Source organism: Caloenas nicobarica, chromosome 14 (genome assembly GCF_036013445.1).
Source record: "Caloenas nicobarica isolate bCalNic1 chromosome 14, bCalNic1.hap1, whole genome shotgun sequence".
Lineage (NCBI taxonomy): Eukaryota > Metazoa > Chordata > Aves > Columbiformes > Columbidae > Caloenas > Caloenas nicobarica.
The window spans coordinates 9,919,796-9,934,873 of NC_088258.1; the positions used below are offsets into that span (position 1 = coordinate 9,919,796).

Here is a 15,078-nt window from a genome sequence, read left to right on the forward strand (position 1 = left end):
CAATGGCTCATCGCCCTGTCGCTCACAGCTGAAGGAGGAGGGAGGGGGCAGCGCCTGAGGAAAGCCCGGGGCCACTGGCTGGGCCGTGCGTCAATCCTTGGGGAGGCGCGCCATTGGGCGGCACTGCCGAAGGCGAGTGCGCATCGTAGAGGGAAAACGCTAAGCCCATTGGCTGTCGACGGGGGAGTTCAGAGGGTTGGATTGGCTGCGAAGCCTGGAGGGATGGGTCCTCGGTGAGAGCACGGCTCGCGATTGGGGATGGTGCCTGCCAGTCTTGGTGGGTGGGGCTTCAACGCGGCGGAAGGCGGAAGCAGGCCGTGCCGGGTAGCAGCATGGAGGCAGTGGCAGGGGGTGAGCGGTGATGGGGCCGCGACCTGGTGGTTCCTCGGTGCCACTGGGCCGGAACTGGCCGTATGTGGGGTGGGAGGATTCCAGGGTGACCGGGCCTGGCCGAGTGCTATGGCGCTGGGGCTCGGGTCCCGGTGAGGGTAGCTCCGCGGTGCTTGGGCTGAGGCCCCGAGGCAGCGGGGCCCAGTTACCGGCGGGTGGCGCTGGGCCTTGCCGGAGGCCCGGGCCTGGCTCCTGCAGCGGGCAATGCCGAGAAAGCGGGCCTGGTGTGGGGCTGCCGCTGTCAGCGGGCCGGTCTCCCGGGAGCACCCCCCGGCGGGGCTCCATCTCCCCGCCCCGGTCCCCTTTCTTCCCACCCTCCCCGTTATCAGGACCGGGCGCCGTTACCGTCGGTGGAGATGCGGATGAGGTCCGCCATGGTGGTTGTGGGCTCCATGCGGCTGGTCTCCGTGCCGGTGTGATGCCGGAGCGGCGGGGCCGGGCCGGGGCTGGCGCTGTGAGTCAGTGGCCGGTAGTGACAGGGCACCTGGGAACGCGGGGCCTGGTGGGTGGTGTTTGCTCAGCTGTGGCCAGAGCACCGGGTCTGACCCTCTCCCGCCTGTGTAGCCCCAAGCTGGGGAACCAGCCATAAGCATTCCCTGTTCTCAGCTCAGCAGTGATGGGATGTGGCAGCTGAGCCCAAAGTGGAGGCCTGAGCAGCACTGGCAGCACAGTGAGAAACAGTGGAAGGGCTGGAGCGGAGCATGGGACCACAGGGAGGTGACCAGTGTGGCATGGAGGAAGGAAACACCAAGGGCCTGACCTCACCAACAGCTTCCCAGCCATTCCTTGAGAGGGCTTGGGCTGAACCGGGTGTAGGCACAGCGTGACGAGGCCCTGTGGGTGTTTATTGCTTTGCCTAATCGTCCCTTCAGTCATCAGGACAAAGCCTTTACTTCCCACAGACTGTTTTCTGTCATTGCTCTTATTATCCCTTTTCTGATGGCAAAAGGGCTCTGGCACATCCATCTCTTCTCTCCATCTCCCTTACACTTAAACCAGACTTCTCGGAGTGGTGATGGCCACTGTCACCCTCAGCAGGGACCCGTGTCTCTGCACTGACCCGTCAGATGCTGCCGGTTTACACCAAGAGGGACTATGATGCCTTGTTGCTGTTCTCGTTCCTCCCAGAGAGAAGCAACCTGGCTGGGGTGCGGCACATCCTGCTGGTGCTCTCCGGGAAGGGCGGCGTGGGGAAGAGCACCATCTCCACTGAGCTGGCTCTGTCGCTGCGGCACTCTGGGAAGAAGGTGAACGAGGGTCTGTGGGCTGCTGGGCTCCATCTTCTCCTTCCCAGCCTCCAGCTGGGCTGGGTTTTGCTTATCCTTTATATACATGTGTCCTGTGTGGGCAACATATAGATCCTTTGTGTGAAAATGCTGTTTGTTGTAGCAGCTCAAGTGTTTCTTTTTTTCTATGCTTGCTTGATCCCTTGCATTTAACTGCAGTTCACTTCCCCTTCATCCAAGAGACTCAAACCATTCAAGGTTCACTGGTATTGTTGTTTTCAAAGCCAAGGCACCAAAAAATGACTTGGCTGGTTTGTGGTGTAACACACACTCCCTTTGTGGAGTGAAGCAGGTGAGCTGAAGGGTGGCATTATGATGAGGACAAAGAGGAATGGTATGGGCATGAGATGAGCTTAATTCCCCAGGCTTGTTTTTTTGGGTTTGGGTTTGGTTTGGTTTTTTTTTTTTTTTTAGAGGCTCTGTGGAGCCAATGCCACTTGGATCCTGACAGGTGTCTGGCAGAAAGATTTCCCCAAAGTGCCTGGAAATAGCCAGGAGATGCTCCTCACAGGGAAGGAGACAGGGAGAGCAGTTCTTTGTGTTTCAAATCTAGCTGCTAAGCTAGAGAGTCCCTTCTGTAAAGTGTTGTGAGCAGCTGAAATTTGGGCATTGCCTCCCCCTGCCCCAGGAAGGAGCGCACCGGGTGCTACTGCGGTGCTCAGCCCTGTCTGAAGGGCTCTGCCTCCTCGCCTGCAGGTGGGGATCCTGGACGTGGACCTGTGTGGCCCCAGCATACCCCGCATGTTCAGGGTACAGGACAACGACGTGCACCAATGTGACAGCGGCTGGGTCCCCGTCTTTGTGGACCAAGACAAGAGCATCTCACTCATGTCCATCGGCTTCCTGCTGGAGAAGCCGGATGATGCTGTGGTGTGGAGAGGACCCAAGAAAAATGGTAACAGTTGGGTTTTGCTGTCGGTAGCCACTTTCCAGTGCTAGGAACCTCCTGTGAACCCTCCTGGAGATGGTGCTGGCTCCTGCTGAGGGCCAGGCTTTTCTGGGCAGGTCATTCCTTGGAGGAACAAGGCTCCTATTCTTCAGGAGTGGGTTCAGATCACTTGGATGGGGAGAGTACATCTCACGTGCTGACAGATAGCTCTACCATCTCTCCCCAAGCCCTTATCACACAGGCTGCCTCCTGACCCCTGCCCTGCCTGGGCCACAGCTCCCAGGGCACCTGCTGAAACCTGGTTTAGTTTTCATTTTTTTTTCCTGCCTTTTTTATTTCCATAGCTTTAATCAAACAATTTGTTGCTGACGTGGCCTGGGGGGACCTGGACTTCCTCATTGTGGACACTCCACCAGGCACATCTGACGAGCACATCTCCACGGTGGAGGCCTTGCGGCCCTACAAGCCACTTGGAGCAATCCTGGTCACAACGCCCCAGGTAGGGCAGCCAGCCGGGGCTGCGCTGGAGTTCCCAGGCAGACTCCTGCCTCTGGACATGGTTTTGGGGGAGAATATGCACCCCAGGGTGGGTGTTTGCACAGACCTGTCCATGGCTGTTTGTTCTACATATCTACCTGTCATTTGGTGCATGTCTGCTCCAGACCCACAGTCTGTCTGGACAGACAGACACCCCTGACCTCCCCTGCTCTCTCCCACAGGCCGTGGCTGTGGGAGATGTGAGGCGAGAGCTGACATTCTGTAAGAAGACAGGCTTACGAGTTCTTGGCATCGTGGAAAACATGAGCGGCTTCGTCTGCCCGCACTGCTCGGTGGGTTTCTTGGGTTCTTGGTCACATCAGGGTGTTGTAGGATGCGGTGCCTCAGGTGGCAAAATCAGCAAATACCATGAAGGTGATGCTGTCAGCCAGGGAGATGAGGAGCTGCTGCATGTTGGCTTTGGAAGAAGCCACTGGCTCTGCTTTCCTGAAGAGAGCTGGGGAAGGACAGGGTAAAGGCAGTGCCCTGAGGCTGGAAGGTGGAGGGAACGGGCTTTGCTCACGTGCAGGCAGTACCTGCCCTGTTGTGCAGGGCTCTGGGGTTTGTGACTCAACTGCTTCTGCTCTTCCTCCTTCAGGAGTGCACAAACATCTTTTCCAAAGGGGGAGGTGAAGAGCTGGCCAAGCACGCTGGGGTCCCCTTCCTAGGTGAGTGGCCTCTTGAGCAGAGCTCTCTGTAGTTAGAGGGGATGTCTCTGTGGAGGTGCTTGAGTGGAGGGATGCAGCGTCACAGGTCAGGCAGGCTGTGCTCCAGGTCTCTGCAAGCCCCTGGCACCCGCTGAGAGGCAAGGTGCGGTTATCGCTTTGTTTCTCAGCCGTGCAAGCTGCTCAGAGTGGGTGTCTGGCCCCACTGGAGCAGAGGCAGTGACGATCAGCAGTCTGCACTGGCCGCTGACGTTATGGTGACAGAATGAGCAAGCCTGAAGGTGCACAAGAGCCATCCTGAAGTGCTCTGGAGCCTCCCTGAGAAATGGGGGCTGAGGGCTGAACCCTGCCCTCCAGACAGGGGTGGGATCAGGGGTGAGAGTGTCCTGAGAAGCGCTGTGAGAGGGGGTCTTGGGCCCAGAGGGAGCAGTCGCAGGTGAGAAGTAGCTCCTGGAGCACTCAGTGAGGCTGGTGGTTGCTCTATTTCCCATCGCTTCTCCTGGAGATGACTCTGGCAGGGTATTTCTTCAATCCCAACTCCAGGCCTTTGCCTTACGATGAGCAAGTCACTCTCCCTGTTCCTCCTGTCCCCCAGGCTGTGTTCCCCTGGACCCCCAACTCAGCCAGAGCTTGGAGGAAGGCAGAGATTTCATCCGAGAGTTTCCCAAGAGTGCTGCCTTCCCTGCCTTGGCTCACATTGCCCAGCAGATCTTGGACGGTATGTCACAGCCGAGCTCCTGAGGAGGGCACGGAGCAGGACTCTTGCTGGCTGAGCCGCTGGTCCAGCAGCACCACCAGGAGCCCGTGCTGGTGAGGAAGGGGGATGCAGAAACTGTTTAACTATAAAACTGTCTCAGTGGGGGCACCAGAGGGAGGGGTGAGCACAGCCTCAGTGCCGCTCTATCCTCCTGGATCTGATGATCACCTGATGCAGCGACAATGGCAAACACCATCGACTGTTTTTTCCCTCGCTGAACCCAAACGGCACTGACCATCTGGATCATGGTTCCATGTGCTGCTGCCTTCTCCTACTGCCGTTCTTGCATGACGGATCATATGGTACTTGGTTCGGTGGCTGGTGCGTTCATGCTGGGCGCCCTGACGTGGACCCAAGCCAGGCTGCCGCGCTCTGATGTCTCACGTTGCTGGTTCCTGATGGGCTGATGAGGGCATGGCATGTGCTTTGTGTGAGGAAAACATCTTTAGGAGATTGGCCACCTGTCTGAGGTCTGCATCCTGCCTTGTTTGAGGCCTTGTTTGATCTGCTGGGGGTTATCGTGACTCAGGAATATTTTTAAAAGTTTCAGACAGTAAATGCCTTTCTTAAAATCCATGTCTGTGACTTGCATTTTTCTGCGGCTTCAGGCCTCCTTGTAGCTGTGAGTCATGGTGTTACAAGCACTTCACGTACATCCAGGTATTTCCTGCTGTTCACCTCATTTCCTTGCTGGAGTTCAGCTAAATCTTTCCTCCTTCCACCCCTGCTTCAAGATCCTGCCAGTCCCTCGTCTTGCTGAAAGCAGGCCCTGGCTGTCCTTTGCAGGATGCTTTACCACAGCTGTTCTCCACAGTCCTGCCACACATGGGGCTCCTCCGTGTCCCCGGGTGGCTCCTGCTTCATTGCTCCGGGCGTCCTGTTCCCTTGAACCTCCTTCAATGGCCCCAGAGCTCCTGCTCCCGCAGGACCTGCCCTGTTCTTGCAGGCTGGAGTTAAGCTGGGGAAGTAAATGAAGGTGGTATCCTTCGTCTAATTTCCCTCCTTCCTGGACTCTGAGCCCCTCCTGCCTGAGTGCCCTCTCCAGGCTCAGGACTTGTTCTTGCAGTGCTGTTCTCGAGAGGAAAGGGGAAATCTCAGATTTCTACGAACCAAACTGGATTATGGCTGGCAGCCATTGTTTGGAGGTGAGCAGGAGGAGCATCTGTCCCTGTTCGTGCTGTGCCCACAGCGAGGACTCGCACCTGACCAGGTTTTCCCATGTGCAACTTTCCTGGAAACTTTTGTTTGACCTTTGGTCACTTATCTGGGATTTGGAGAGCTGAGCAGCGGGGCTGGAGTCTGACCGGGCTGTTGGCTTCTGTGGGATGGCCGGCACCTCTCACTCCCTCCCTGGGCATGTGTCACCCCCCCAGGGCTTACAGAAAACTTGCTGCAAACTCCTCCAGCACCCTGGGGAGCCTGTGCCCTTCACCCTGCATCTGCCAGCCCTGAGGGGCTCCGATAAGAAGGCCCAGCCGGGTGCAGCATGTGCTTTGGAAAAAACATACTTACAAGATGGGTTGCGATAGCTCCAAAGGTTTATTTGTCTGCTACGATTTATCAGGTAAGTGACGTGTGCAGCTTTCTGCGTCCTGCCTACACCTGCCAGTGCAAGGAATGAGTGAAGCAAGTCATCTGCCCCCTTCCCTAGACCTACTGAGGAGCTCAGGGGGGCCTTTTAGGATTTCCCAGCTGCTTCTTGGCAGGAAGATGCTTTGCTTTGTCCTACTGATGAGTCCTGGCCCCAGCAGGGATGTCCCTCACCATGGGGAGGGCTCCAGGCTGGGGGTGCAGCTTTCCCCCATCCCGGAGGCTCAGAGATGCTTGTGCTCCTGACAGGAGCTGGAAGCGGCTGCACTGACCCAGGGGCTGCTATTTAAATGTTAAAGGACTGAAATATTTCAGTTTGAAGCCTAGAAAGCTGGTGCCCACCCAGTGTTGCCTGGGCACAGCTCTCCTTGCTGCGGCAGCACCAAGATGGGCAGCTGGAGGTGGTGGTAACGCTGGGCTAACCTGGGGTGGCCATGGAGCCGGAGCTCCTGCTGCTGCCCTGGCAAGCTGGGGACAGGGCCAGGGAGGTGGCAGGTGAGGAGCCATGGCCAGGAAGTGGCGTGTCCCTTGGGAAGGGCCAGTGCACGTCAACAGTGAGCAAAGCTGTCCTCGGTGGTGTCACGGAGGTCCAGGCCTGCCACGGCTGGGGGGTGAAGGCAGGTGAGGTTGTTGTAGGTGTAGATGGGGACATGGGCATCGTCCCCCTCGGCCACAGACTGCACAAAGCGTGGGACCACCACAGGGTGCTGCAGGGAGAAGTCCCGCAGGCCCTTCAGGGAGCAGTTGCAGTGCCAATTATTGCCCCCCAGCCACAGCTGCTCCAGGGCGAAGGAGGAGCAGAGGAAGCCCACCGAGAAGGTCTCCAGCGAGTTGTTCCTCAGGCTGAGGTACCGCAGGTTGGCCAGGGGAGAGATGATGGTGTTGTCCAGCGTCTCCAGCTGGTTATGAGAGAGGTCGAGCCAGAAGAGTCTCTGGAGTGGGCTGAAGGTGTCCTGGGAGATCTCCAGGAGCTGGTTGGAGGAGAGGAAGAGGTACTCCAGGTTGCTCAGACCTACAAAGAGCTGGGGCGAGAGATGGCTCAGCCTGTTGTGCTTGAGGTCAAGCTCCAGGAGCTCATGCAGTTCACTGAAGCTTTGGTCTTCAATGACAGAGATGGCGTTGTGCTGCAAGAAGAGTCGCCGCAGGCTGGACAGGCTGGAGAAAGTGTTCACCCGGATCCTGCCAAGGCAGCTGTACTCCAGGTGGAGGCTGTGCAACTTGGTGACCCCCTTGAAGACGTAGTCAGGGAGAACCTTGATGCAGTTTGCAGACAAGTGCATCACTGCCACATTGTACAGCCCCAGGAATGCCCCAGCCCTGATGTCTTGTAACTGGTTGTTGTTGAGACTGAGGACCTCCAGCTGACCCAGACCATCGAAGGTCCTTTCCACCAGGCTCCGGATCCTGTTGTGCCCCAGCTGCAGCTCCTCCAGGAACTGGAGGTCTTTGAAAGTCCTGGGCCTCAGGCTGGTGATGGAGTTGGTGGATAAGCGTAGGACATGCAGGCTCAGGAGGCCCAGAAATGTGTCCTCAAACAGTGAGATGAGCCGGTTGTGGGAGAGATCCAACCACCGGAGGGACTTCATGCCCATGAAGGCACGGGGTGCAATGGCATTGATCTGGTTGTGGTTCAGGTACAGCTTCTGTAGCTTCTGCAGCTTGACGAAGATGTTGATCTTGATGCCCTTGAGCGCATTCCCGCTTAGGTCCAGCTCCTTCAGCTCAGTAAGGCTGCAGAAGAGCTGGTGCTGGAGGTAGGCGAGTTTGTTCCCAGCCAAGATCAGCTCCCTGAGGTTGGGCAAGTCATGGAAGACCTTGTCGGGCAGGACCACGAGTGAGTTCCAGCCCAGGTTCAGATACCAGAGGTTGGAAAGCCCAGCAAACAACCCTTCCTCCACCTTACTGAAGTAGTTGTTGTTGAGGCTGAGCGAGACAAGGTTCTGGGTGTGCAGGAAGGTGTGGGGAGCCAAGTGCTTGAGGCGGTTGCGTTCGAGGTGGAGATGGTAGAGGCTCCGCAGCCCGTGGAAGGCGTGCTGCTCCACAGCAGCCAGCTGGCTGCTCTGCAGGTCCAGAAAGTCCAGAGCCGAGAGGTTCCTGAAGGTAGCGGCCGGCAGCAGGGTGAAGTTATTGCCATCCAGCCAAAGGGCTTTGGCGTTGAGGGGCACATCCTCGGGCAGACGCGTCAGGTTGCGGGCACTGCAGAAGACATTGAGCTCCTCGCTGTAGTCATCCAAGCTGCAGGCGCAAGGGCTGGGGCAGTGTGGGGGGTCTACATCCCCCTGGTCCTTTGGGGTGTCCCCCCCAGGGTGCTGGGAGGCAGTGGCCAGCAGCAGGACCAGGGGGAGCAGGAGGGTGACGCCCGCTGTGGGGTGCAGAGGAAAGGGGGCACTGTCAGCATGGGGTGATGGCTGCCCCCTGGGACCCTCCCCAGGAGCCCCCTGGACCCTCCCCAGGAGCCCCCTGGACCCTCCCCAGGAGCCCCCTGGACCCTCCCCAGGAGCCCCCTGGACCCTCCCCAGGAGCCCCCTGGACCCTCCTGGCTGCCTGTGCTGCCGAGGGGGAGTGGGTGGTAGATGGAGGGATCAGTCACGGCCCGTTGCACATGCTGGGCAGCTACAAGAGGTTTCAGGGGCTGGATCTGCCTTTGGGAGAGGGCGCGGGACTGTCCCGCCACTCCTGCCGCAGCTCAGACCCCTCAGATGCATGGACCCCTGAAATTCCTCCCTCTGTGTTCACCTCCCCTTGGGAAAGGCCAGCTGCAACACCGCCGCCCCCCTCTCCTTCCTCCCCACCTGCCCCCCTTTAACTTGCTCTTCCCTGGACCTGAGGGGTCTCGGTGCTGCAGCCCCTGTCCCTCCCTGCACCCCTGTCCAGGTTTGTGACCTGAGATGCTACAGGAGCTCCCAAAATACCTTATTAGCAGCAGAGAGGGGAGAAAAGCTCAGGATGACTTGAGTGCGAGGCCCCCACAGAGTTGTAGCATCTCCCCCCCAGCCCCACTTGTCCCCCCTGGGCTGGGGGAGAGAGGGGACCCCCCTGGCCTTACCTTTGCCTGCGCTCATGGTGGTGGGCAACACTCCCTCTCTGCTCTCCGGCCCCGCTGACTGCGCAGGGATGGATGGAGCAACCACCTTGAAGCCCGTCCAGCCGCCTGCCTGGCTGGGCTTAACCCCACTGGTGCTGGGATGGGACATGGGCTGAGCCCCCTGGAATGGTGCGGCCAGGGCAAGCGTGACCTGGGATGGGCTCCTTGCTTCTCCTCCCAGTCTGTAACTGCCTTTATTGCAGCTTCGGAAGTGAGGGGTGAAATGAGAGGCTGAGGAGGACAGGCTGTAGTGGGGTCAGTGGTGCTGGGTGAGGACAGTCCTGGTGGAGGTGGTATCTGGTGGGCAGTGAGCACTCAGGGATGGAGGGAGCAGCCCCACGGGATGCCCCATGGCTGTGTCCTTGGCTCCTGGAGGGTCCTGGGCAGCAGCACCCACCCTGCTGGGGATGCACTGGGGTGAGCCCCGGCATTGGGACCTGAAAAAAATATACAGGGGCTCACAGCATCCATATTGCACAGCAGACTGGCAGGATTACCCTGACTGGAATGTGGGCTGAAACACCCAAGGTTTTGTGGTGATGAAAGTGTGAGATGAGTTGGAAAATGGGAAAAAGTTCTTCTCCGTGTGACTGAACCCACAGACCCCTCCTGCAGGTATATCTGCCTCATGGGTGGAGATGGTGGTGGCAGTGCAGCACCTCTCAGCTTATTGCTTTTGTGCCACAGGGGAAGCAAAGAGCAAAGCCCGGGTCCCACTGGGGAGGCGATGGCTGCCAAGATCTCTCAGCTCCTCTGCCAGCCCCCCATGTGGTGGGATGATAGCAGATGATGCTCAGGGGCTGATGGATTGCCCTCTCTGCCTGGCAGCTCATCAAAACCACCCCAGGGAGGCTGGTGACCTCGTTCTGTGTCCCAGATTATTTCCCCACCAGCATCCAACATGGCTTTTGCAGAGTCTTTTACCAGTTTCCAGGAAAGAGAAAATAAATAAAAAGCCACTTCTGCCCCAGTGTGGGCTGTGTGGGCCGGTGGCTGCTGGATGGAAAAGCTGTGGCCAACCCTTCCCAATGCCCTGGTATCCCCATTCGTCCTTGAAGATGCACCAGGGCAGGGCTGGCATCGTTCACATCCATGGCTCCAGGAATGGGCATCTTTTACTGGTACTGAACCTCTTCCCACCCCTGGTTTTCCCTGTGCCTGTCTCTGAGGTGGAGGTAGAACAGGGATGCTCTCTGTCACCAGCCCTACACCATGGGCATCCCCACCATGCTTCCACCTCACTCATCACCGTGGGAGCCTGGCATCTGTCCAGGGCACAGCTCAGCTCTTCACTACTTAACCTGAGGGGTTTTAAGCAATGTTCTCACCAGCCGAAGCAGGATCATGCTCACGGGAAGAGGCACTGGAGGGAGGCAGCCAGGCTCCAGCCTCGCAACCCAACTTTTCCACAAGCACTGGTTTCTCCCTTTCTTTATGGCCCTGAGAGGTGCTCTCCTCCCCCTCTATTTTTAATCATCTCTTCTGGGAAATTATAGATCAGAAGGGAGAAATGAGAGATGGAGATACATGCACCCACTCATAAGCGCTAAGCACATATTGACACAAGGTGTAATCAATCTGGAAGCTAAAAAGAGCTGAACCAGCACGAACTAGCCAGCCAAAACCCACAAAACCTCTTTGGGAAGTTTAAACGAGCCCTACCTGTGGCTGGGAGCGGGTTTATCCCTGCCTCCAACAGCCCTTTTTCTGGGAAAATGTCAGAGCTGCAAAGGGAAAATAAAGAGGGTAAATAAGCAAATTCCTTTCCCAATATGGCTGCGGTGCAGGGAAGAGTCTGAGCCATCTTCACCTTTAAACCTCCGTGAGGGCATCTCCTCCAGACATGTCCCACCACCACCCACGGCAGGGTGCTGTGGAATGGCAACCCTCATAGGGTCCTCACCATGCGTGTCTTCCTCCCACCATGGCCTTGGCCAGCACTAACCTCCCCAACTGATCCCCCCATCGTTTCAGCTTCAGCAGTTAATCTTCCCAGCTGGGACCAAAGTCTGAGCCACCCCACCTGGTTACCATGGAGAAGGTTGTAATGGTATTAGAGGAAAAGCAGTAAAATAATTTTTAAAAAAGCTTTTAAACCTGTTTAAACTCTAAGGAATCATTACCTTCCCCAGAACCCTTCCCATGCCCACAGGTCCCTCCCCAGGGCTCCCCCCCGCATCCATTCTTGTGGATAAATGCCAGCAGCTGTCCCTGGCTCCATGTTCTGTTCCCAGACACTCCAGCTGGCTGAGCTGGGGAGGGACTGGTGCTAGTGGGCCTGCCAGGTCTGTCGGAGCTGGGGAGGCTGGTGGCACCCCAGCAGCTCCCTGGTCCATCCCCCCCACCCATGGCAAGCAGCCCAGGGCCAGCTCTGGGTACCAGCAGGGACAGCCCTGACCCAGCTTGAGCCCTGAGGGGGAGCAGGGATGCGACACGGGTGGTGTTTTCACAGCTGAGTTAGGAAGTATTTTTAGAAAATGCTGCCAAATATTGTCCCTGCCTGGTAGAGAGCATCTTGTGTTGGCAGGGCAACCAGTGCTGCTGCTCCTCATCCCAAACCAAAAATGTGCAAGCCCCGACGCTGCCACCGGAGGGAGCCAGGACCGGTGACACTGGTACCCCAGAGCTTGTGCCACTCTCTTGGGGACACCTGCAGGGACCAAGCTCCCTCCCAGAGAAATCGTCCTGGCAGAGATGGGCTTTGCCCGGTGCTCACCGGCTGACTGCATTTCTGGTCATCCTGGTCCCCATCCATTGTGTTACATCATTTTTCACACAAAGCATTCTGTTTTGTTCAAGATGGGGACCTGGCAGTGCTGGCGAGAGGTTTTGGCAGCTGCTGGCAAAGGTCCCCATCAGCATTTCCAAGCATTGGCTCATGCCCTGCCACGGCTGCAGCAGGTTCACGCGGGAGCTGGGAAAGGTGGCTGATGTGCCAGCGGCTCCTGGGAATGCTAATTACCATGCGGGTGTTCCATGTGGCCACGTGAAACCATGTCACCTCCACCAGCCTGGCCAGGCTGGTTGGACTGGGGGAGGTGAGGACATCCCCAAGCTGTGACTCAGGGATGTCATCATCGGAGGCAGAGATGGGAAATTTCCCAAACCGTGAGTTTTGGAGTAAAAAGAGAATCCCTGGGAACAGGGGACTGGAGACACATGGGGACAGGGAAGGACAGGAGAGCCCGTCCCAGCAGTGGGCAATGGAGGAGCAGCCTGGTCCTTGAGGCATCTGGCTGGTGGGATGAGGTGGGAGTGTGGCAGAGCAGCTGCACCCCTTCCTCCTGCCTGAGGTGGCATGGCCATGACCCCTTGTGCTGCCTGACTCTCCTGCCTGCCCAGTTCCAGCCTCTCCTGCAAGGAAGCACCTGGAGATGCTGGGGGGTGATAAATGGAACATGAGTTGTCACTGGGCAATTGCAGCCCAGCAAACCCGTCATCTCCTGTGCTGCATCACAAGTAGCATGTTCAGCAGGTGGGGGGATGATTGTCCTCCTTCTCATGAGCTCCCCTGGAGCACACGGCCAGCTCTGGGGACACAGCACAAGGCAGACCTGAACCTGTCACAGCGGGTCCAGAGGGGACCACAGAAATGGCTGGAAGAGCCTCTCCTGTGGAGAAAGGATGGGACAGTCTGGGTTGTTCAGCCCGGAGATGACCTTCTTGAAGCCTTTCAATATATAAATGGGTTTATAAGAACGATGGAGAGAGGCTTTTCACTGGGACCTGTAGCGACAAGAGAAGGGGTGACGGTTTTAAACTGGAAGAGGGTGGATTTAGGCTGGATGTGAGGAAGAACCGTGTTGCAGGGAGGGTGGGGTGCCCGGAGGAGCCCTGGATGCCCCATCCCGGGTGCCCCAGGCCCGGCAGGACAGGGCTGGACCGGGGATAACGCGGCCTCCCGCCGCCAGAGGGCGCGCCCGCCTCGCCGCCCTCCTCCGGAAGCGGCCGCGCCCGTTGCCCTGGAAACGGAACGCGGCGGTACTGGACTGGGCCCGGCCCGGGGCACCGGCCGCCAACGCCGCAGCCGCGGAGGCGGTCTCGCTGCCCTCCGCTCTGCCCGGCCTTCTCCCCCAGCGACAGGGCGTCACCCCAGGGTCATCACCCCGACGGCCGGTGCTGCCCCGGGATGGGCCGCGCAGGGCTCGGCCCTCGGCAGCTCCCCGCACCGGCTGCGGCCTCTGGGCTCCCCGGCCGTGTGGGTCCAGCGGGGGACGCTCCCGCGGCGCCGGGGCGCTCCTTTGGCCGCCCAGGGGGTGTCCGCTAGATCCGGGAACGGATACAAATTTGCTTTGCTGGTGCTGGAAGCCAGGTGGAGCCAGCGGCTGTGTCACCGCGGGGCCCTGCCGAAGCCCCAGGAGCCGTAGCAGCGGTGGCCGTGGCCTGCGCTCCCCTCCCGGCCCACCACGGGGGCCCGGGCACGGGCAGAGCTGGGCGGTTGTCCCTGCCAGGGGCTGGCAGGTCTGGCTGGTGCTGGGGGAGAGGTGAAAATAAACAGTGGGCATCAGTCTGGTGGGTGTGTGCTTGAAATCTTCAGCCAGTTTCCTCTTGAGCTGCTGTGGATCTGGGGAGCATTTTCACGTCTTAGACCTGCATCCAGAGTGAAGGTTTTGTACCTCGGAGCTGGCTGGTGATCCAGCCGCCACGTCAGCTGTGTTTAAAGTGGCTTTTACAGGAAGAGGGAAAGAAAAACTATGTACAGAGTTGGCATTTCAGCTCTTACTGGGGTGAATGAAATATACACTCTTCTTTGCTTTTGCTCTGGAGCAGTGATAGAAATTTGGGGCTGCAATAACACCCTAAAAACCTCATTCCTCTCTGCCCAATTTTGCTATTTGTGGTGTTGGCCAGGCTAAAATTTGCTTCATATTTCCAAACCATGGGAAAAGTTGTCATTGTTTCTGGTGCCAGTACAGCACCTGGCACAAAAGTGGTTTTGCCTGGGTCTCCCAGGTACTGCAGGAGCATAAAGTAATACTCTGTATGTTAATTAGTCCAGTATTGCTATCTGCCAGGTGAAACGGGCACCCCTGCAGCTCAGGGAGCTCCCGGCTTTGCTGACAAGCTGGGGTGGGCTGTTTGCCCCTGTGAATTAGGAGTCTCGGGGCCTGGGCACACCACTGCTGGGGCTGGGGCTGTCTTGGGTAGCAGCATGAGCCAGCCTGTGCATGTCCTGCAAATGCCCATCCTGGGACCCTGTGTGGTGCTGAAAGCCAGTGGGAGATGGTGTGTGCCTGCAGAGCAGAGCTGCACCTCAGCTCCTTCATGTGCCAGAGCACCTGCTGAAGACTTCCAAGCCCCCCAGCGCTGTAGGCGGTGTGGGAATTTGGCTTCTGCTTGGCAGTGGGTGTGCAGAGACTGTGAATTCTTATCAGCACTTTCATTACCTTAATAGAATTACTTCAAGTCTGTTAAGTTCTTTTGCAGAAAGATAAAACTTAATTGCATGTTTCATTAGTTTTTCCTTGCCCTGAGTCCCAAAAGAGCTCATCCTCTGGGTCTCACTTCCATGGCTGCTCGTAAAATCCGTGTGGAGAAGCTACAGGATCTTCTCCAAGAACCTGGACTAGGTGAGGAGTTGGTAAACTCTGCTCAGCACAGAACTGCTCTCAGGATTGCCCCTCTCCATATTTCACCCTCTTAGCTTTGACAGTTATTAAGAAGTTATTCAGAGCTCTGGTCTTTTTGAACATTATATTGTCAAAGCTTTTCTTTTGTAAGAGACAAGTTCTACCTAAACTCACCCGCTCTATAAAAATAGCAGAAATAATAAGACCAAAGTGATGAGATTAAGAACTGGCATTCATTTTACCCCATGGCTGCTGCTCACCAAGGTCTTCCAGCGTTATCCACCATGCCTCGCACTCTCCGTTACCCTC

The 15,078-nt window shown here is 57.6% G+C and overlaps 2 protein-coding genes across 2 annotated transcripts; one reads left to right on the forward strand and one right to left on the reverse strand.

Annotated features, from left to right (window-relative positions):
• Positions 1 to 327: 327 nt before the first annotated feature.
• On the forward strand, positions 328 to 5,070 carry NUBP2 (NUBP iron-sulfur cluster assembly factor 2, cytosolic). Its single transcript, XM_065645050.1, has 7 exons — positions 328 to 351; positions 1,519 to 1,637; positions 2,373 to 2,571; positions 2,910 to 3,064; positions 3,285 to 3,395; positions 3,701 to 3,770; positions 4,363 to 5,070. The coding sequence occupies exons 1-7, from the start codon at positions 333 to 335 to the stop codon at positions 4,506 to 4,508; spliced, it is 819 nt and encodes a 272-aa protein (XP_065501122.1). The 5' UTR covers positions 328 to 332; the 3' UTR covers positions 4,509 to 5,070.
• Positions 5,071 to 6,662: 1,592 nt separating this feature from the next.
• IGFALS (insulin like growth factor binding protein acid labile subunit) lies at positions 6,663 to 9,176 on the reverse strand. The gene is made up of 2 exons (XM_065645065.1): positions 9,161 to 9,176; positions 6,663 to 8,476 (listed from the first exon to the last, which is right to left on the reverse strand). The coding sequence occupies exons 1-2, from the start codon at positions 9,174 to 9,176 to the stop codon at positions 6,663 to 6,665; spliced, it is 1,830 nt and encodes a 609-aa protein (XP_065501137.1).
• Positions 9,177 to 15,078: the final 5,902 nt, after the last annotated feature.